The sequence below is a fragment of the Cyprinodon tularosa genome, unplaced genomic scaffold (genome assembly GCF_016077235.1).
Source record: "Cyprinodon tularosa strain WSP-4 unplaced genomic scaffold, ASM1607723v1 ctg6, whole genome shotgun sequence".
Classification (NCBI taxonomy): Eukaryota; Metazoa; Chordata; class Actinopteri; order Cyprinodontiformes; family Cyprinodontidae; genus Cyprinodon; species Cyprinodon tularosa.
In genome coordinates, this window is record NW_024039340.1 from 1,058,779 (window position 1) to 1,082,810 (window position 24,032).

Below are 24,032 nucleotides of genomic sequence, written 5' to 3' on the forward strand. Positions count from 1 at the left end.
GGACCACATGGGGGGCCCTCAGAGTCTTCTTAATAAAGAACAACCCACCAGTGGGCTAAGTTTGAAATTTTATTTTATGCTGTTGCTCTTCTTTTTAATCATTTATAGAGATTTTCAAAATGACAATGTCTAAATAAACTTAGAAATTAACAGAAACAATAAAAATATGTTGATAATGAACAAAGTTTAGGCTAACGCTAACCCTTGCAGCTTATGGGTCAGTAATGGTCGCCCTTCCTACATCTCGGTGCACTTGAAGTGGCCCTCAGCCTTAAAAAGATTGGTGACCCCTGCTCTACATGATAAACAGCCAGAACATGATTAATGACCAAAGCATTATTTCAAAATAAAGCAAACAATAAAAACAAAATACTGAACTCAACAGTTTCTGGGAATACTACAAAAGTTGTGTTTTTTTTTTGGCTTTTGACTATTCATAGTTTTCCAAGCTCAAGCTTAACTATATGGATAGGTTATTAATAATTTTACTTCACCTGACCAGGGTAAATTGTAGAACCATCAGTTTAGTTTTTCAATTAAATTCACAACACACGTCATCTCAAGGCACTTCACAGTTCACCAGATCATACAGTCAAAGTGATAAAATTTTCTATCTAAGGAAAAACAGCTGATTGCATTGACTCATTGACTCAAAGGCAATTCCTTACACTAAGAATGTTTGCAGCGACAGTGGAGAGGAAAAACTCCCTTTTAACAGGAAGAAACCTCCAGCAGAACCAGGCTCAGTGTGAGCAGCCATCTGCTGGGCTTTCCAAAGGGAAAGTGTTTTTCTCTGAGGTAGATTTTACTGAAAGGACTGGAAATGAGCAAAGCAGAAGAACATTAGGTCTGCATTGATTGACAGTTTACCTCCTTGACCAAACAGATGTGTCATTATAAGTGACGTGTATGTTTCCTGAAAAGAGCCTTGTGGAGTGGACTTATAAAGCTTGTATTTGTGGGCGTTTTGCCTCAGCAGTCTAAATTTTGACAACACGCAATGACGATGTTGTGTTTCTCCTCCTTCTTAGTCCTGTCTTCCTTTAAAACCGCCTGAGCAGGCGGCGCGAGGCGCACAGCGTGTTCTTGGAGACGTCCGGGAGGTTTACGCACGACAGTCTGGAGCCGGAGAGAGACGCAGTTTAGTTCGGGGTTTAAATCAGCATCCAGCGCTTTCCCGTGTTTAACTCTTCTGACCATTTCCTCCCGGATCTTGGCCTCTTTTGTTCGGGTGACTTTTGCACGGATCTCAGGCTCGCTGTGACTGTTTTAGGCTGGGGGAGTGGAAACCAGCTTTTTCAATCAGAGCGCAGAAGGAGAGGATGATTCCGCCGGTTAACGCAGTCCAGGACGACAGCGGAGGCAAAGAGGACGAACGGGACCAGGATGAGGCTCCAAAATCCCCGACGATGAGCGCCAGCCAGCAGGAAACCAAGGTCTGCCCTGTAGCCATATGTTTTCCCATTCAGCTCACGGTTTACAGCAGGATGCAACTCTTAGAAAACTGCGCAGAGTGAAGAAACTTCTGTCAACAGAGCAGGGGTACCAGTTCACTTAAGATCTTTTTTTTTTCCTGTTATAACCCAAAACAGAAAAAGCAATTTAAAGATAATTTTTAATCAATTGTTGGAATATGTCTGAAGGATCTTACAGTTTTACTCCATGGGGAGAAAAACTGTAAGATCTGTAAGCAAAAGGGGTGAGGAAGTAATCTGTAATTAAACACTATAAATATCACACAACTGATTAATTCATATAATGTTTATCATATTATATCATTATATATTAGTTTAGATCAGATCATAATGAGATGATTTTATAAATGCCTGCTTGGGGAAAAAAAAAAGAGTACCATCTTTACGTTCTGGGGTTTGATGATTTTAAACATTTATTAGAAATATGTTTAAAATGATATTTAAATCTAAGCTTGTTCTAACAACAGATTCCACCATGTCATTATGAATTAAAAAAATATGAGACAAAATATAACCAGATTCATCCTATGGTCCAACACCTTCCATAAGCACAGCAAAATCTCTCCTCAGTCATTCCCTGTTTGTCTTTGTCAGTTTCTCACATTAATGTTGGGAAATGTTGGTCTACTTTTCTCTCCAAACATGCTTCCTGCACTTCTTTTTTTAATCAGCTTAATGCACAGACTTTTACTGGGTTGTTCAAGCACTTTGATTTAGTTTTTTTATGCTGTGCTGTTATAGATTGCTGTCTGTGTTTGACATCTTTGTCCCACTGAAGACCAAGTTTGGGACAAGCTTCAGCGGTCAGACCTGGCCTCAGATTTGTTTATAAACTGTTTATCTACGCAGAGATATTCCTACAGGACTTATGTTCCGTGTCTGGGAAAAAAAGCCCAAATCATCAGCTTTCCATCTCCATGCCTACCTGTTGGTCTTTGTGCTCATAACTATCTTAACTTTGGCCTATTATGTCCAAATTAAGCATTCCAAATCAACTATTTAGATGCATCTTTGCAAATATAGTTTTTTTTTTGGAGCTCCAACACCAGTTGACTTGCTAATGATCTGCGAGTCGATGCGTATAAATAGTAGCACCTGCTCATTTCACTTCTAATTCTGAAGGAAGCAGCATGGAGTATGTTAAAAAAAATCATCTCAATTTAATGAACTATGACGGTGTGGGATCTGTTCTGTGTGTGCAAGTTTGATTTAATTAACTTTAGAAGCAGACTGCGTTGTTATATCCTAACATGTGCACCCCTAGACCTGAAAGAAACTGAGGTTTCTGTTCATAAAAGGAGCCGAACATTAGAGTTCTCTAGGAGACGGAAGAAAACTGTAGGACATTATATTCTAACTTTAGTTTTAGAGTTTTCTTTGTATAGTTTTTTTTTTTTTTTTGCATTATTCTTTTTCTTTAAATCAACAAGTTACAAAATACTTTTTAAAGTCATGATAGAAGACTGGTTCATTTGAGTCTAACGACGTCAGCGGTCTTAGGAATTTGTGCCTCATCAAAAATAGTTTGTTATTTCTGCTTGTGCCTGATGGAAGCTGAGCAGCAGAGATTTATAACTGCCTCCGGCATTGTCTATGTGGGTCACATGTTGGACAGCCTCCTACAATTAGCAGCACATTATTGGACTGTAGTCATCAGTGTGGCAGCAGCAGCCGTCTGCTCTTCTTTTCTCCTGTCCCAAAAACTCCCACACAGGACCCAACAGGCCTGCTCTCTCTCTAATGACCGTATGCGAGGCTAAGACGATAGGAGGTTGGTCCACTTAAGTTTCCTCTGTAAAGATGTTTGGCTGATGGCTGATTTGAAATCAGTTTAACTGTTCTAAAATGAGCCGCAGACCTACAGCGAAGGCTTTGTTTATATAAAAAGGTGGAATAAGTTCCCCCAAAACCAACAAGTAAAGCTGTGTCTGTGTTTTCATTCCTCCTTTTAAGAATACTGTGAGACCTGAACATCACAAGCGCAAGGTGAGCCTCCAATCTTGTGTAAACCCAGCTGATTTTAGCCCTTCCATTATAGAAGCATACCTGCATGCACATATAGATAAAAGCTGTTTTCACATGATTAACATAACTTTTTAAGTCAAATCACTTTACAGGAATCCAGTTGAATCCATCATCACCCGTACATTTAGAAGGCACCTCCTCTGCATGTGGATGTGAATTTACATTTACAGATAAAAGTAGTTGCTGCGGTTTGTTTAGCAGAGCTCCACATGACCCCCATTAACCCTCCTTGCTTTATGATGGGTCCCATAAATCTGATTCCATGAAACTACGCATGAGCTGCATGCGCACATTTCCCTCACTGCTCTGTATCCACTGCTTCGACACAAAGAAGGATGCTTCTATTACTATGATAACATTACACAAATGAAGATAAATCTGCCAGCTGCAAAACTAGAAATGGGATGATCTTTTTTTTTCAATGAGAGAAACTGAGCTCTTTGTTTTATTTAGTAAAAACAAATTGTGTAACACAGCCTTACAAACTTACTTTTCTTCAGATTTTGTTACAGTAAAATTTCAAACCTTGATGTCTTATATTGGGTCAGATTAGGGAGAAAAGAAGAGATCTACTGATGCAGGTATTTTCAAGGCCAATGTAGATACATATTCTTTTGACATTCTAACCGATCCTTGATATTTGCTCTCGATGTTTTTTTGTTTTTTTTTTTCCGGAGGGTTGAAGCCAATATTGCTTCCTCCTCCTTTATTTACATGATAAAAATTTTACAAAAATGTGAAATAAAAAAAATAAATAAATAATTTTGTAACAAATCAAAGAAACCACAGTGATAATGGACAGCAAATGGGGGCAGCAACAGATTTCCAGATGGATTTGCTCCGCATATCCATCTGGAAACCTTCCGTTGAAGTAATTTTGGGAAGGGGCGAAAACACTGGCTAGCTGATTGGTCTATGTTGGTGATAGACGGGCCAAATAAACCAATAAGATCAACGAAGCGTATGACGTACTAACAGAGCGACAAGAGGAGCCAATTGATAGATCAAACTCTTGCCGAAACCAGTCTGGAGAAGAGCAAAAACATCTTTTCCTCTGAGAAAAGCCTCCAGAGCAGTGTTTTGCTCTTCTTTCAGTGAAGAAATACTCTGTAATTCCGATAAAACTTGCTCGATAGCCACGCTAACGCTAGTTTCATCGGCTGTAGCCACCATGTTCTTTAGACTGAACTGTCGCGCTTCTCGTTGCGTCACACCTCAACCCGCCCCTAAAAGCCAACGCTGATTAGACGTTCGTTTGGTGAACTGCTCCAAATTTTCTTTAACGGAGAGTCTCAAGACTGATTAGCGAGTGAAATCTTGAAAGCTCGCGAGATCAGGATGGTCTCACGAGGCTAGCTGAACGCACCAATGAATCGCGAAAGTACACATGTATCAGCCAATTCTGATGCTAGAAAATATACGCTAATTTCAGCCAGCTGCTGTTGTATCACTCTATCTCTGAGTTCAACCAATCTCATTTGGGAGAATTTTTCTTTGAAGAGCAGATATTGGTTCTGCTCTTCACAAATATGATCTATATGAAAGGGTAGCGGGAAGAAAGCGAATGGAGGTCATATTTGGCACACGCTCCCTTTTGTGATCCAGCAAAATTGTGGAGGAAGACGGGTCCTGGTCAGATGAGGCCAAAACTGAAATTGATATGTAGCCTAAAAACATAAAGCATTACTCTGAACATACATTTTCAGAGTGGCGACGGCAGCATCATGCTATGGCGATGCTTCCCCAAACATAGAGGCTGATTAGAGCTGATGACAGGATAGATGTTTCTAGATATGAGACAATCCTGAAAAAATTCTGCCAAAGGGGCGGAGTTTAATCTTCCAACACAATAACCACCCTAACAGGGGCGGATCTAGAAAAATATTTATGGGGTGGCAAGAGGGGGGCAGGAATTTTTTAGGGGTGGCAACATATGGCATTTGTTTACACTGAATTTAATCAGTTATCACAGTTTGGTGAGAATAGTATGTACAGTACTAGTGTTTCATGTGAAACAGTTCATATTAATAATACATCGTACAATGAGATCTCACTTAATGGGAGATAGAAGAATGATAACACTACTTCTAGAGGGGCCTTATGACAGGAAAGGTATTAAGGTAAGACACAGGTGCTGAGTCGCAGATGTATGAGATTGACTGTCAGAGAGGCAGCTTTGCAGCATTTGCACAAGAAGAAACGATACAAAGAAAAAGTTTCCCATCAGAGATCTATGGACTGAGCTGTACTAAAGTGAGCAGAACTACACAGTAGAAATAAATGGGTCAAGGCACCCGAACAAGGTACTGGACATCTATGTAATGTTTACTCTGAACACACATTTACCCCATTTTTTCCTCAGTAACTTGACATACAGCAGTTGAGGCAACATGAAAGGGACATTTCATGCATGTAAATATGCTGTAGATAGAGCTGTATATGGAGGACCAACTCCGCCATATTTAAAAATAAATACAGAAATAAATAAATGCTCAATAAATAAATAAGCATACAATTAATTGCCACCAAAAATACAATCAACAAATAAATGTAATTAGAAATTATATTATAATGGCAGGCAGAAATGTTAAAAGGGCAGGCAGAAAGAAATAGCGGCGAAGAAATAACTAGGGTAAAAAAAATACAAAGGAAGAATAAAACAGACAAAAATATGATAACATGCACATAAATAAATACTTAAAAATATAAGTAATAAAAAAATGAAGTTGAAGATAATAAATGACAAAAAAAAAAATAAGGTAAATATTAAAAAGGCAAAGAAATAAAGAAGCCAATTAAAAGAGTGATGTACCTTTATGACTAGCTGTATAATTTAATTTCTACTTACATTTATTTGTTGTTTGTATTTTTGGTGGCAATTAATTGTATGCTTATTTATTTATTGAGCATTTATTTATTTCTGTATTTATTTTTAAATATGGCAGAGTTGGTCCTCCATACTGCTGTATCAACAAATCAACAAAAAGGCGGGTTCTGTATGTTACATCAAAATCTCCACAAATCTGAAAAGAAGCAACAAATACATTTTGCTTGTGAGTAGGTTCATACGGGTAATTTCTGGATAGTTTCATATTATATATACAAAAAAAGAAACAACAACACTGCTTCATATTAAGCAGGATTTACACCAGTATCACATTTTAACTTTTAACACTTTTGGTTTTATTAAAGGAAATATCAGATTTTCTCAGGTGCCAAAACAAAATGTAACAGCTCTGTAAAGGCTCACCAGAGAGCATAACATAAAGTTAACATGACTATAACAGCTGAATGCAGTGATTTCCATGATGCTCAGCAAAACGCTTCACTAATGTATTTAGATCCAATGCCTTTGTGCGTTTTGATTTGAGTAAAACAAACTTGATCGTCTCTTTTCTGTCATAGTTGACCGCAAATATGTCTTTCTGAGCCTGAGACGTCAGGCCTAACTAACATCATAGTTGGAGAAATAACGTTCTGCAACCTGATTTTTATCATCTCAAAATCAGCATTGCAGCTATGCTAGCAGCATTGTGCTCTCATTATGATTTTATTTCTCGATAGATAGTTGATCAGTTTTTACCTGTTTCATCCCGTGTCTCCTCCCCCCATCACCCCTGGCTCCCTCGCTTTGCCCCATTCGGTTTTCAAAACAATCAGTCTCAGTCGCTCTCACGTCATCTCGTGCTGCATTCACTGCAGTCCGACATTAGAAATTAGCGGTCGTAATTCTCAAATGATCCATAATTTATAAGCCTCGCCACCCCTACCGCCAACTGGGGTGGCAGCTGGGGTGGCAAGGCTGTCATTTAGGGTGGCATTTGCCACCCTATGCCACCCCAGTAGATCCGCCTATGCACCCTAAATATATAGGCATAGATATAGTGTTAAGATCAAAGCATGTTTATGTGTCAAAAATAACCTAGTCAAGGTTACCTAAATCTAACTCAAAATCGAATACAAGCCTTGAAAAATGCTTATAGACACTCCACTTCCAATATTATACCTGCAGCTGAGATTTCTATACATGGTTTTACAAAATTTTGAGTCATGTTGCCTGAATGCAGATGTGAAACACACTTTGTAAATATTAACATGAGGAGAAACCGCATCATTTTGTTTCCATAAGCCAACTATTTTGTTTTGGTCTAATAAGCATTTCCATAAAGCATAACAAAATGATGTGGTTTAAATGTTAAAAATATTTATAGTATATCTATATGAAACACTAATTTCTAGGCTTGACATTCACACAACTTACCTTTTTTCCATCCTTTCTTAATTTGATGTCCACTTTTATTAAAGGAGAAGTGAAGTACATACAGATGTGGATTTTAAATATGTCGTAGATTTACCTAAAGTTTCGGATTCAAGCATTTATCTTTATTTTTTAATGATTTTCCTCTTCATGATGCAGGATAGACTTTGAATATAGAGCAGGTCTGAATGCTGTCACTGTAACTAAAGTCAATACATGAGTTTCTATTGTTTTGAAAGTTCCACTTTACAAATAACTCTCTCTAAATGTAGTTAGACAAGGCTAAGCCTGATTAATTAACCTTAATAGTTTACCACTGAATGCTTTGAATGAAACTCTGGCAAAAAAGTAGTTTTTTTTTTTATTCATCGCTTTACAAATAAAGTCTGTAAAATGTGTGGGTCATTAGTCAAGTGCTAGCTATTCGTTTTGGCGTGACAGAAACTGGGATTCTGACCTCATCTAACTATTTACCATCCATCTAGATCTCTTATTTTCTATTTTTTTTTAAACACCTTTATTAAGGACTGAAACAGTAATCAGATTAATGCTAATTAATCGACTATTAAAATAATCTTTAACTTTTAATGTTCTATCAATTGTAAGCAAAAAAGCTATTACACGGCGTTGGCTAAAGAAACTCCCTCCCCAGCTAGACCATTGGTGGGAAGTTGTGAAGGAGATTCACTCTCAAACTGACATATCTTTGAAATATAAGATATACAAGAGCAAGGAAGCATAACTAGGTATAACATCTTGTAATATTTTCTTTTTTTCGTTCTTCAAATTTAACTACGAATCAGTTCTGTATGTTTCATTATAATGAAAAATCTTAAATATAGAGTATAAAAAAAGAAAAAACTTTAACTAATCTCGTGATTAAATACTTGATAACTGGAGTATACAGACCTTTAAAACCGTGGTTCCAACTTTTCTTGCAGGGTCCCCCGTTTTTATTAGAGAACTAAACAACAACCTCATTTATATCACAAAACAACTAACGTTAATCTTCGTATAGTATGCTTTTAAGCCTTGCCAAGTCTAGGCAACTATAAGATGAAATTCAGATATGTTGTTGTCGTCGTCGTCTTCTGCCTCATCCATAACTGTATTTCGGGGCAGCAATCTTAGCACAAACTCCAAGATTCCCTTCTCTCCTGACACTTTATCCAGCTCTGATGGTAGAAGCCCGAGTTACTTTCAGGCCAGCTGAAAGAAGTAGTCCCTCCAGTGTTTCCTGGGTCGTCCAAGGGGCATCCGAAAAAGATGTCTGAGCCACCACAGTAGGAGAAGCGACTTAAATCCGAGCCTCTACCCAATGACAATGCTCCTCACCCTGTCTATGAGGGACCCTGTGGAGAAAGCTAATTTCAGCCGCTTGTTTTCTTGTTTTTTCAGTCATGATCCAGATTTCATGACCAACGGTGAGGGTAGGAACGTAGACCGACCGGTAAATCAAAATGCCTATCTTTTTGCTTAGTTCTGTCTTCAAAACAACAGACTAGTAGAGTATCCACACAGTTTACCAATACATGGGTTTTCATTTGTTAGGTAATATAGCTGTTTTTTCCATTTTCTTTCAAAGAAAGTGCTCGCTTCTCCCCGTCTGGGTGCTGCCTTTTTCATAATTGGCTATCAAACCACTTATTTAGGTGGAACAATGTCCAGATCTCTAGGCCAAAAACAAATTTTTAGACACTTTGATATTCGCTAAAAAAGAGATAGCTGTCCTGTGCAGATTAGCCACTAGAATCGTCCCTTCTCTGATTGGAGAAAATACATGTTTGCATGGGCATAGTCTGGTTCCTGGTGGAGGCAGTCTTAAGTAGTTATTCTCTGGCTGATGTTTTGGCCACTTTTGAATGTTGGGTGTGCTTTCATGCTACCTCCACCTTTGTTCAAGGAGGAACAGGAGGAGCACTGCCAGAGGCCTGTAAAATGACCCCCAGCAGGCCACATATGTGCATGTGTCTGCACAAAAGTTTAGAAACTGACTCCATGAGGATGGTATAAGGGTCTGACCTGTACAGACCCTTATACCTGTGTGCTCACAGCCCAACACCTATAGGAAGCTTGGCATTTGCCTAAGAACACCAGGATTGGCAAATTCACTACCGGCACCCTGTGCTCTTCTCAGATGAAAGCACGTTCTCACTGAGCACATGTGTGTCTGGCGACACGGTGGAGAGCGATCTGCTGGCTGCAAAATTCTTCAGTTTGACTTGTTTAGCAGTGGGTTAGTATGGTGTGGGGTGGCATTTCTTTAAAGCGCCACATAGCCCTGCATGTGCTAACCAGAGGTAGCATGACTGCCATTAGGTACTGAGAAGAGATCCTCAGACCCCCTATGAGACCATTCCTCCTAATGCAGGACAGTCCTAGACCTCTTGTGGCTGGAGTGTGTCAGCAGTTCCTGCATGATGAGGGCATTGAAGCTATGGCTGGCCTGCCTGTTCCCCAGACCTGAATCCAGCTGAGCACATCTGGGACATTATGTCTCTATCCAGGAGTTGGTGGATACTTTAGTCCAGGTATGGGAGGAGATCCCTCAGGAGACCATCCACAACCTCATCAGGAGCATGCACAGGCGTTGTAGGGAGGTTATACAGGCTAGAGGCCACACACAATACTGAGCCTTATTTTGACCTGCTTAAAGGTCATTGTATCAAAATTGGATTAGTCTGTAGTGTGTTTTTCCCAATTTAGTTTTCCTGTGAATCCATTGAGGATTTTTGTTTGATTTTGTTTTCAGCACATTCAACTTTGTACAGAACAAAGTATTCAATGAGAATATTTCATTTATTCAGATGAAGGATGAGTTATTTAAGTGTTCCCTTTATTTTTTTAATAGGTTATTATAGATAAATATGTTATTTATTATCATCTATGAACTGAGAGTCAATTTTTATGTTTGTGTTGCCTTAGAAATTTGAGGCAGCCATTATTTGCACTTCAGCAGAGCTGACAAAATAGTGACTATAGAGATCGCCATTATGCTTGAATGTTACTGGAGCAAGTTAGGCCTATTATTTATATTAACTAAGCTCTTCATCACTTGACAGAATAGGTGATGAGGATGTTGCAGAAGCCATTTTGTATCACAACAGCCTCTGTATTGTTGGAGGGGGAGAAGCCGAGGGGGAACGGTACATGTCGCTGCAGTCTCACCATTAGATATAACTAAAATTACACACTGTAGCTTTACCTAAGACAATATTCTTTTAGATTTGAAGATGCCTAAAAAATATTGACTATGCTAATTGATGACTAAAATTAACACTTCTCAGTGATGGGTTTCTATTTGACATACTTTCCTGTTTGAATATAGACTAAAATATTCATACAGAATCAACCTATTAGGAAAACCTTTTTAGTTGCAGCCATCTTTTCTGCACTATAAGATTATTGTTTAAACTGAATGACTGATATATACACTCTGGTAAACAAAAGAATAATTTTTTGCTGGTATTTCAGCTTTACTCACCTGTATGATGGTCAGCATTTTGTTTTTAAGGTATGCAGTGAGCTGCAGCCTCTTTCCATTTCTAATTTCTGCATTACCTACTCCCTGTCTGCAGCAGGTTCCTTTAGGCAGTAGCTACAGAGGTGGACTGCAGACAGATACCTATATGTTCGGATGATTGAGACTCAATTATTTATTTAAAAAAACATGAAAGAATTATCAGAGACTAATCCCCATAAAATCAGATACAATGTGAGTATCATCCTGATCTTCACACAGACTCTGATCTTCATATTTATTCATATTTAATATTTATATTTATTTATTTACTTCAAAAAGCAATATCTGCTGCCACATCAGAACAACCAAGCACATGCTAGTGCATGGCTTTTGCACTTGCCTTTTTTGCTCAAAATCCATCTGAATCTGACTGCAGAGGACATCCATTAATTTAAACTTAAGCATAGTATTACCAGAGAACTCCAAAGCTCATGTGACTCTACTAATCCTTATTTCATTATAGTTTTTTAGCACTGCCTGAGAGCTTTATGGTTACACTTATGCAACATTAGTTTCTGGCTATTTTCTTTGCATGGTAATTCTTCTACGTATTACGTAATTTTGCATGAACAGATATGTATCATGGCGAGGCTAGGAATGCTGCTTCTTCTATGACACTTCTTTCTTGTTACAAAACAGTCTCCTTATTGTCAAATTAGTTGTGGACATTGCAAAATTGATCTAGAAATAAATAAAACTTTCTTAATGTAAGTGTATTTACTGAACATTTCAGCAACTAAATACACTTGTTTTCCAATGGAATTAATATTTTAGCCCCTAAAACCAGATAATTAGATATTATGTATGTGAAATAAGATAAAGGAGCTCCTTTTTTCTTATTTTTATCATAAACTTCATCAACTTATTCCATTGGCAAATTGTCTTACTTGTTTAAAGCAAAGGAAAATAGACTTATTTTATAAGACATATATGTATACATATATCCCACAAGTTGGATTAGTTGGATGGGCCCTTCTTGCGTACCATACGATCAAGCTGCTCCCACAACAGCTCAATGGGGTTCAGATCTGGTGACTGCAGTGGCCACTCCATTACCGATAGAATACCAGCTGCCTGCTTCTGCTCTAAATAGTTCTTGCACAATTTGGAGGTGTGTTTATGGTCATTGTCCTGTTGTAGGATGAAATTGGCTCCAATCAAGTGCTGTCCACTGGGTATGGCATGGCGTTATTCAGAATCCCCTTTACCCTGTACAAATCTCCCACCTTACCAGCACCAAAGCAACCCCAGACCATCACATTACCTCCACGATGTCTAACAGATGGCGTCAGACATTCTTCCAGCATCTTTTCATTTGTTCTGCGTCTCGCAAACATTCTTCTTTGTGATCCAAACATCTCAAACTTGGATTCATCCGTCCACAACACTTTTTTCCAGTCTTCCTCTGTCCAATGTCTGTGTTCTTTTGCCCATCTTGATCTTTTTCTTTTATTGGCCAGTCTCAGATATGGCTTTTTCTTTGCCACTCTGCCCTGAAGCCCAGAATCCAGCAGCCGCCTCTTCACTGTAGATGTTGACACTGGTGTTTTGCGCGTACTATTTAATGAAGATGCCATTTGGGGACCTGTGAGGCGTCTGTTTCTCAAACTAGAGACTCTAATGTACTTATCTTCTTGCTCAGTTGTGCAAAGCGGCCTCCCACTTCTTTTTCTACTCTGGTTAGAGCCTGTTTGTGCTGTCCTCTGAAGGGAGTAGTACACACCGTTGTAGGAAATCTTCAATTTCTTAGCAATTTCTCACATGAAATAGCCTTCATTTCTAAGAACAAGAATAGACTGTCGAGTTTCAGATGAAAGTTCTCTTTTTCTGGCCATTTTGAGCGTTTAATCGACCCCACAAATGTGATGCTCCAAAAACTCAGTCTGCTCAAAGGAAGGTCAGTTTTGTAGCTTCTGTAACGAGCTAAGCTGTTTTCAGATGTGTGAACATGATTGCACAAGGGTTTTCTAATCATCAATTAGCCTTCTGAGCCAATGAGCAAACACATTGTACCTTTAGAACACTGGAGTGATAGTTGCTGGAAATGGGCATCTATACACCTATGTAGATATTGCACCAAAAAAAAGACATTTGCAGCTAGAATAGTCATTTACCTCATTAGCAATGTATAGAGTGTATTTCTTTAAAGTTAAGACTAGTTTAAAGTTATCTTCACTGAAAAGTACAGTGCTTTTCCTTAAAAAATAAGGACATTTCAATGTGACCCCAAACTTTTGAACGGGTGTATATATATATATATATATATATATATATATATATATATATATATATATATATATATATATATATATATATATATATATATATATATATATATATATATATATATATAAATTATTGTTTTGTGCTGAAATTAAAGAACAATCGTTGCTGGGTTTTTTTGGTTATTGGCAATTCATTTTATTTCAAGTGTAACAAATTTAAGGTTTTTCTCTTTTTAGCATTTACGAAATACAAAATTTTTCAGCAAATGACCTTTATTTTTATAATCAGTTTGTGTTTAAACTACATTTGCATATATTTTGCAGCAATGAGGCTGCAACAGGAGAAATGGTTGTTGTAGATTTATGTTTGTCTGTTTATTTGTGTAAGAATGTGAGTGTGTGTGGGTGTGTGCATGTGTGTGGGTGGGTGGCTGGTAATGGTAGAGAAAGGCTCTAAATTGATTGTTTCCAGAGTGACCCGGGGAATTGATTCACCATATCCCAGCTGCAGTGACTCAGAAACAATTTGCACAACCATGTTCAGAAAGATGACAAGCAAAACCAGTGTGTGTACAATGTGGTATTTCAGCTGACAGCGCTGCAGTTTAAGTCTTTAATATGTGTGGCTATTAAACTGAATCCATATGCAAGAGAAGTGTACAGCGTCTGGAAAACATATTTATAGCTTTTGAACGATTCCCAATTTGTCACAAATGAACACTAACCGTAAAGGGGCCACATACTTTGAATTTATGAATTTGTAAGACAGTAGCTCAATCAAAGGCTTCACTGCAAAAAAAAAAGGAATTTAAGATGAGTTATAAATCCCTCAAAAAGGTGTATTTAATCTTCATATAGAATGCTTTTCTGTCCTAAAAATCAGATACTAAGTATTATACATTTAAAGTAAGATGTTTTATCTTTATTTTACCTTAAGCATGATTCATCTTATTCCACTGGCATATCGTCTCACTTACCTTCTCAAAGGAAGGAAAATATTATTAATAATTCAAGAAAAACAGACTTAATTTCTTGCTGTCTTTCTGATTAAATTTTTATACCCTGTTGAACTAATAAATATTATTTTCTATGTTTTATACTCTGTTTTTATTTCATTTGTTATTAAGAGTAAGTGTTATTAGTATTTACCATGATAACATTACTTGACAGGAAATACAATAGTGTGCAGGAGTGTAAATAGTAATCAAGGAAGTAATGGAGCCAAGCAACCCGCAGCAGAGATGTGAAAAGAAAGAAGAAAATGTAATTATGGTAGTAAAAGTACTTGTTTCTATATTTAAATGATCAAAGAATGCTAAAATACATCTTATAAAAATTATCTAATGGCTTTTCTGAAAGAACTATTTTAATTTCTCTCCGTTTAAGTGCTTGTGTGACGTCATTGTGGGTCATGATCAGAGTAGTTTGGCAGAATATGATTTCATCGTGTTTGTCTGCATTTTATTTGCTTTTTTTTTTAGAACATACATTATTTATCATAAAAGTACAATGAAAGGGAACCATAGAACTTAAAATTACTCCATTTATTTAAAAACCCAAAGCCTAAAAAAGCCAGAAGAAGAGTAAGATCCCATTTCTGGGACAGATTGGGGACAGACGAGTACATACAGGATGTAAACACATTCATTTTCTCAGAAAATAGATTAATAAAATTTATACAGAATGTAGTTTAGTATACTTATTATGATAAGGGAGAGAAAGAAAATAATTGCAGTCCTTTTTACAAAGCACGATTGATGGTGACTCAGATTTATCTTTATTTTTGCATCCGAAAATTAGTTGCTGCTACGGCTTTTGCGTCCGGATCGGGTAGTTTTTTATGTAGGCATAGTTCCTGATTGGGCTCCTTTAATCAATTTGACTGGGTTTGTGTGCAAAAAAGAACAAATTTTATTTTTCTAACTCTATAAAGTTTGTCATGCATCTGTATGTATCCCAGTTGCAGTCTTTTGTGGTATCTTAAAAGGCTAGCACATGTAAGAACAAAAAATAGCCTATTTCTTCTTTGTAAAACAAGAAAAACTCATGAAAATTTATTTCAAAGTCTTGCCACACGTTTTCAGTCAGATTTAGTTTCAAGCTTTCTATTATATCTACATGAACATATTTTGATTGAAACCACCCGTTTTATCCCTGTCTTTAGAATGGTTTTCCTGGTGAATCTCCACCTCAGGCAAAAGTCTTTATTTTTTAGCCTCATACAGATTTTCTTCCAGAATGTTCTTGTTTTTAGCACTTATTCTTTCGGAAACAGCAGGGTGGACTTCAAAAGCATCATGCTGCCTCCTCTTTGCTTCACAAAATGTTCCTAAATGATGAATAATGGGTTCAGGTTGTTGATTTTCCATCAAATGTAGCTATTTGCATTTAGATCAAAAAGCTTCATTTTGGCCTCATCTGACCAGAGCAACTTCTTCCACATGTTTATTGTGTCCTCTAATTTGGTCTGTAGCAAATCTAATATAGGATTATTTTTAAAATTAGTTTCTTGTTGCAGTTCCTCCACATTAATAGGTCTCCTGTCAAGATTCTCCCACCTGAGCAGTAGATCTGTGCAGCTCCTCCAGATGCACCTCTTTCTGTTAGTCTGTCACGTAAAATCAAACACATTTAAGTGTGTAAAATGAAAAAAGTATGTAAAAATTATTCAAAAGGTATGAATACAAAGCAATGTAAGACACATTTTCATCAAAATCAGCAGTTCAGTATTAATATGTTTTAATATTTTTTGATGTTACCTAAAAAAAAAAAAAAAAAATGTACACTGCAAAATTTTTTCAATCTAAGCAAATCTTATTATCTTACTTTCATACAATAAAATCTTTTTGATCTTTTGGTTTTTGTTTTGAGATTGACACCCTAAGTAAGAGTAGATTAGATTATTAATCTTCTACTAATACGTTTCTACTTATAAAAAAATACAATAATCTGCCAGTGCAGTAAGTGCAGTAAATAAACAAAAATAATAAAAAAATAAAGCATGATTTCAAAAGATGCTATTAACTTACTGCTCTGATAGATTACTAAAATTATTTGCAGTAAAATCTTCTTATTTGTCCTTTTATTGGGTGTTATTCATTCATTGCATGCCAAAGATAATATTAATATATTAGAGATAAATTTCCGATGAAAAGGGTTTCTGTTAAATGTCAAAACAAGAACATAATGTAGCATTTAAGAATAAAAACCAAGATAAAAAAAATCTCAGAAATGTCTGTACTGCAAACCAATTTCACAGGTCTTACAATCTTTTATCAAACCAAAATGTATTTTTAACCTTGTTTTAAGATAGATATACTAAGCAAAAGTAGATCATGTTAAATGATTGATCTTTTGTGTAGAATCTACTCAAAACAAGTACAATAATCAGTGAGGAAATTTCACTTGGTAAGACTTTTTGAAATCATTTTCTAGATTATCAAAACAAGAAATCTTATCAAGTGCATTTGGCTTACTGCACTGACAGGTCATTGCACTTGTTTTGAGTAGAATATTATGAAACGAAGATTAATAATCTATGAGAATCCATTTTGGTCTGGTATATAAACTTCTGAACAAGATCAAAAAGGGTTTTGCTACATATATGTTTGTAAGACTTGGTTAGATGGACCATTTTTGCAGTACAGACACTTCAGAGAAGCATTTTATCTTAGTTCTTTATTCTTAAATGCAACATTATGTTCTTGTTTTGGCATTCAACAGAGCCCATTTTCATTGGAAAGTTATATTTAGTGTGTTAATGTTGTCTTAGCCATGTTAATGAATGAATAATATCCACTGAAAGAACAAATAGGCTTTAGGCTGAGAGGAATTCTGGCTCTATCAAAATGTCTCTCTTTACTTTGTTAGGGACAAACTCGATAAACAAACAGCAGATAAGTTTTTTTCCAGCTGCAGTCAACATAGATCCTTCCCTCCTGACTTTAACTCATGAACAGTTACTCTTACCTTCTGTTGTCCTTTACTACTAACTGGAAAGCTATTCATCTTATGAATTATCAACTAAACCAAGCACTGAGTTTACCAGTTAACTAACAGGAACAGCTGCAAAATATGGTGACTTTTTTATTCCTAACATGACAAAAAGTGAGAAGTGTGAATACCTTTAATCCTTCCAGGTTGTTTATATTTGCAGGGAGGGAGGGATAAGTTTGTTCTTTGGAAACATTTCTACAGGATAATTAGTAATCCACTTCTTTTTGTTGTTGTGTAAAAGAAAAATAACATAAACTCAGCTTGTTTACTGCTTTATAATCAGTGTGAACCTGCATGTAAGTGAATGTCACACGACAGGAAGAGCATGCTGAGAGGTGGAATGAGCTTCTCAGAAAGTTGGCCATTATCAGCAGTTTGAGGCTGAAGCCTGATGAGGTTGATCCTGACTGCAGCCATAAATGGCAACATCGCGTGTAAGCAGCAGTTTAAATTTAATGCACTGACCCAAGCTGGAAATCTTATTACATTCCAGGTAGGAAGCAATCTCCCCCGCTGAGAGGTGATAGGTTGACCCATGTGGAAGTCTTTTATGCCCATGGAGCTCTGAGTCAACGACAGCCTTACATACTGCACTTGTCGTTTATTGGGTTATGACAAACTAATTCCTTTTTCATCAAAGTGAGTTGCTCCACATTGTTCTCTCCTCTTCATCTCCTCCTCTCTGCTTCCAGCTGCAGAGACTCAAACGCTCCCTTTCCTTCAAGACCAAGAGCATCCGCAGCAAGAGTGCCGACAACTTCTTCCGTACTAGCAGCGAGAACAAGACGGAGCTCCTCTCTGATGTGAGCAGCAGCACAGGCCATCTCTGCAACATTGGGATGGCCCCGCCGCACACTACCAGCCTGCCCATTCCTCCGGTCCCTCCAGCCATTCCCTCCGCTCCTCCCCCCACGTCCCGCTCCCAGGCACGCAATCCGCTGCAGGTAGACTCAGCTGGACACTGCTTCATGGAGCATATCTTCAAGAAACCCACGTTCTGCGACGTCTGCAACCACATGATAGTAGGTATGGGTCAAACACCAACTTCTGTTGACAAAGCTTTAGAGAATCTAAAGCAGGGAACACAGTCTTGGAACTGTGTAGTAGGCGCCACTGTATTCCTGGAAGTGGAAATAAAAAGTTAAAAGGCTGCCTCTGCTTTGAAAATGCAATGTCCTGGGTAGGAACTGAAATTAGCTAAAAAGTAATGCAGGAAATTAGGCAAACTTTATTGTGGAAAAATATTTGTCCTCTACAGTTTTTTTGCTTTTTAAGCATCAGATAAATGAATATTATTAAATATTATCATTAAATACAAAAAATAATTGCCAAATTTTTACTATTTTTTTTATTAGTTATCTGGTGTAAAAAAAAGGTATATATACATATGTGTATATATATATATATATATATATATATATATATATATATATATATATATATATATATATATATATATATATATATATATATATATATATATATATATATATAAAGTTATTCTTTTTTTTTAACGAGATCTGAGTTTTCAGTCTTACAACAAATCCATCTTGAAAGACTCCTGCTAGTACTTCTTCTCCTAACCATCAGAGCTTGCGCTTGCTTTTTAGCACAAAACTGATACATTTTTGCTGCAGACAATACAACAAATGACACAGTACTCAGGTAGCACTGCAGCAAAAAGCCAGAACAGCAGAACACAGGCTCAACTGTGTGCTGAACCTCGCTGCAAACGCTGCGCAAACTGCGTCCTGTGAGAAAGGCCCTTTTGAAGGGGATTGATGGAAGGGCCTAACATTCTGCTCTCACTTGTTCACCTACTCTTATCCAACACTATTGCTAACTAACTTTTTTTTTTCCAAAAATCTAATCTAGGGACTTTTCTGTGCATTGTTGGAGACTTTTACGACAAAAGAAAGCATTGATCGCTTTTAGTTTAGTACTCGAGCGAGTAGTAATTGATTCTGTAGGGCAGCCTCACCCTGCAGCAAACTCTTCCTACAGACAGGGTGGAGACCGATTCCAGTCTGTTTCCCCATAAAAAGTCATGCATGAGCAAAGCTTCCGTTGATACTTTCCTGGATTACAAACTGTGGTAAATATTACGTAATCTTTAAAGTAATGGGTTTTTATTTTCACTAAACTCTTCCATGTAAATAGATCACTCACTGCAATTGATTCACACAGCCTCAGTCATTTATTCACTTCATCCACTGTGGACGCCTCTGCTATCCTTTGGTTACATTTGATAATATAACAAAGCCGATCAATGTAGTTTGGGTTCAAGTCAAATTTTTATGAATGCTTACACTTATTTTGTATAGTTCGCATTTTTGTTTTAAGCAAAATTAGATTGTTTTTAATCTCTTTCTGGTTTACCAATTTAGATTTTTTCAATGATAATACAACATACTCTTTAAGATATGGTGTTATAACATTTTCCTTTATAGTTATTCATTTATATAGCAGATTTATTAGTTTATTATATAAAACATTTATTTTGTACCTTAAATTTAATTTGTGTGCCTTTGTTCCAAATTTAGAAAAATAAACCATTTCATTATTTGCCTTTTACTCTGTTGATTAAAAAAAGTATCAATAAGGGTATAAATTAAATACCAGGTTGATCTAGAGAAACATTAAAAGTAATAGAATGGATAAATCCTTATCAATACCCCTCACTATCTATCAGTATAAAATGGGTAATGAAGCATTTCTTTAACTTTGTGACCCCAGTCAAAGAATAATACCTAAAGTGCTTAGAGACTCTCTTTCCCAGTTATTTAATTAATCGAGAACAAATAAGACTGCTGACCAAAAACACCTAAAACGTCTGTCCCACATTTGTCCCACATTTGCTCATCTTGATGATCCCTGGGATTTTGGAAACTGACGAGAACTTTCTTAAATGCACGTGCCATGATCTGGTAAAACCAACAGAGCAGAACAAAAAACATCATAGAGATAGTGAAACATGGCGGTGGTGGTGTGAAGGTCTGGGCCTGCTAGTCTGCTTGAGGACCCAGACAACTTCCTTTGGTGAAAAAACTTTATTCTGCTCCTTTTTGTTAAAATGAATGTCAGATGAAGGTCAAGCTAAGCTTTATTGCTTTATTATTTGAAACAAATGAGAAGTGAAGGTTTTGGAGAAGCTGAGTCAAAATCTGGACTTAAATCTATATCTGTAATAAAAAAAAAAAAATAAAAAAAAAAAACAAGATCTGGCCAGATGATTCAGCCAGAGTATTGTACAGGAAATGAAGATTAAATTTCTTACTAACTTGTAAAAGTATGTGGACTGTTCCTGCAGACCTAATTTTTTTTTGCATACAGAAAGGCTTATCAAGGTATAATAATAGACTATAGGGAACCCATTTAATAGATATATATATTTCAATAGTCATTTATAATTAAAAACAAACATGATTTTGCGTTTTTTTCTTTTTTTTTTTTTTTGACAGTGTCCTGTCTGGCAATGTGGCAATGACAATAATTGTCTTGATGCCAAAAAGAGCACAACAGATTTTACTTTCACAAGTGGAGCAGTATGGCAATTGCCACATCTTGAAACTATCGCTAAAGTAGTATTATTAAGTCTGACTTTGCGTTATTAACAACTTTGATCCTTGACAGTCCTCTACCTCTGCAGCACAATGCTGCAATTTTCTCTAAGGTTTGTTTCTTCAGTGAAGGAACAGTTTGGTTGTAATTAGCATAGCTAATGACCACTAACCAATGCTGAGAAAAATTTTGTAGATAACACAAAAATACATATTATTATTGTATGATTTGTGGTATAGACAAAAGCATTGCTGGTGTTTTGATATTGATATTTGATATTGCTGACAAAGATTGCTGCATGCCAGATGGACAGCATCTGAATACTTAATGTCAAATGTTATCAACCAAACCTGTTTTTTTAATGAATGAGTATTTGTTCTCTAAGCAGGTTAGCGTCAAAGGTTTCCACAGTTTCCTCCGAGACAGTATAACAGCTTCATTTCAATTTCTTAAAAGGTTTCCTTTATTAAAAGTCTGCTGACCTGTATTGGTGTGAAACATGAGGTGCTCATTAAAGAACTAATTACTTGATCTAATTCCAGGCCGACTGAAGAATTGCTGCAGGTTTTGTGCATTGCCTCCTCTGCTGCTGGTGTTGTGGTTATCTGTTGTTGGCAGGCAAATGCCTCAGCTTTTGCTAGGGAGAAAATGTCTAATCATACCAAGATCCACCATCATATCAGCCAAAATCGGCCCAACTCCAAATGATAACTTGTTTCTGCCCAGATTGAGCTTGCACTTCCGAAAAGGAAGGGTGAGATTATTAGTTTCTCCTGATTAAAGAGAAATGTTCTTCCTCAACTTAAGAATTTGCATAGATTTCTTAAGTTATTGCAACTTTAGTCATTAAGCAGTAAAGATTTGATGTGATTTGATTCCCAAACCCCCTCATTCCATCGCATCGCCCCAGGATTACAGGAGCTTAGATGCAACAGCAGCAAAAACGCAAGATATCTGTAATGTTTAAATCTTTTTTTTTTTACATCAGTAGTCTTGCTTTCTGAAAGTCTTCAGTTAAAAGTTTGGGATGTTAATTTTTAATTATAGTCTCGCTCATTGTTCTGTAGTAAGGAAGACTCAAACTACTCTGTTAGTAACACATGAGCCTTGTAAGGAATTTAATCATTTTTAAATAGCTCGCAAATGCGGTTTAATAAAAAAATGTAAGCAAGGAAGTTAAACGCTTTTAGATTTGTTAAACATAGTTCTTTAGGATGGGTTCATGCAGCTTAATGGACCTACTTTTTTGGTATACAGTTCGCAGTCTTTCCTTATTTAATAGCCTCTAATTTTTGCAGGGCTGTTTAACCCTTTAAAGCCAAGTGTATCAGATTTGATACAGGAGATTTTGAAACCTCTGCATCATCAGTGGGATGTTTTGGTTCTTGAAACCCTGACTTACATAATCAGACACATGTAGTGAACAGAAAACATATAAAAGATTATATAGAAATGCGTAATATATCAAAATTGATGCAAATAAATTATGTAATTTAATGTTTTTACAAAATTTATATAGTTATTTCATTTTTCACAAAGTTCAATGACAGTTCTAATTTTGGAAAATGTGAATCTTTTGTCACTTATTTCCTGGTTCAGGCTTTAAAGGGTTAACTGTTAATTGCAGTGATGACCTAATTCTGCAGAACCATTACAATGCTAAACATTTGACCAGATCATCTTCAGTCCTCTCTGCTCTTCCCATGCTTACTAGTGAAAATCAATTGTCCTTTTGCGTAACTCTATTTTCACACACTAACATGAAGAGTTCCTATAGATTATTCTGTGAAGAGCTTGTGATGCATAACTGGAACCACAAAGACTGTACAGTTGTCTACAGTCAGTGGTAGTTTGCTATATTGGGGCTGCTATTATCTGCTATTTAAGTTGTACATAGTGTAATAAAATGAAGCCTGTAGTTATCTTTAGAAAGGTTTAGTTAAAGTACAACCTAAACAAAAAAGTCATATTACGCCATTAAGGATGCTTATTGTGGCTGTGATATAAGTTTATTTCTCTAACTGCTTCTCTTTATTCTGGAATGACTAAGATAAAAATACATATTATATGGTATGCTTGCTTCAATGTTTGTGAATTTCGAAACAATATCAATTATTTAAATGTAACTGAAAGGAATTCACCTGAATGAAGACAAAGGAAGCATTTTCTTTGAATGAAAGTAAAAACATATACATTGCAACTGATTTAAGGAATGCAAACTGAAGCTTGTATCCCGGTGCACTTCAAACATGGCAACACCCTGAGACAAAAAATGGTTCACCCCAAAGACAAGACACCCAGATACAAGACAGACAATTTGGTCTATGCCATTGAGTGTAATGAAGAGTGCACAGGCGTATGGCTCAACACAGGAGGACCAACTCCTCAGGACAGGACTCAGCTGTTTACCTACACCTGAAGGCTAAAAGACACTCGTTTGAGGACAACAACGTTAACATTCTGGTCAAGGAAAACAGATGGTTTGAGAGAGGGGTTAAGGAAGTCATCTTTGTTAAACTGGAAAAAAACATCTCTAAACACAGGAGGTGGTCTTAGATATAACCTGTCACCTACTTACAAAGCACTTTTAAGAACAATAACAAGAGGAATCACCAAACACCTGCCCTCAGGGGGTTAACAACCAATCAGAACTCCCTAATGACCACCAACCCCCCAGGTGACCTCCCCTCCTAACTCTTTGTTAGACCTACAGTATATTAATCTCAGTGCTCTCCACCACTAGTTAGAACTGACGAAGCCTCTTGGATGAAAGGTACTAGCCTCGTGAGACCATCCTGATCTCGCAAGCTTTCAAGGTTTCACTCGCAGATCAGCCTGGAGACTCTCCGTTGAAGAAAATTTGGAGCCGTTCATCAAACGAACGTCCAATCAGCGTTGGCTTTGAGGTGGGTTGAGGTGTGACGCAACGAGAAGCGCTACAGCTCAGTCTAAAGAACATGGCGGCTTCA

At 36.8% G+C, this 24,032-nt stretch overlaps 1 protein-coding gene across 2 annotated transcripts in view; it reads left to right on the forward strand.

The window, feature by feature from the left end:
* The first annotated feature begins 986 nt into the window (after positions 1-986).
* stac (SH3 and cysteine rich domain) overlaps positions 987-24,032 on the forward strand; it is a 62,679-nt gene continuing 39,633 nt past the window's right edge. The window contains exons 1-3 of one of the 2 annotated variants that reach the window (XM_038307005.1): positions 987-1,436; positions 3,429-3,461; positions 18,195-18,528. In XM_038307005.1, the coding sequence (XP_038162933.1) occupies positions 1,323-1,436; positions 3,429-3,461; positions 18,195-18,528 (481 nt within the window). In that variant the 5' untranslated portion in view covers positions 987-1,322. The remainder of the gene's footprint in view (positions 1,437-3,428; positions 3,462-18,194; positions 18,529-24,032) is intronic. The other variant, XM_038307006.1, reaches the window with a different exon arrangement.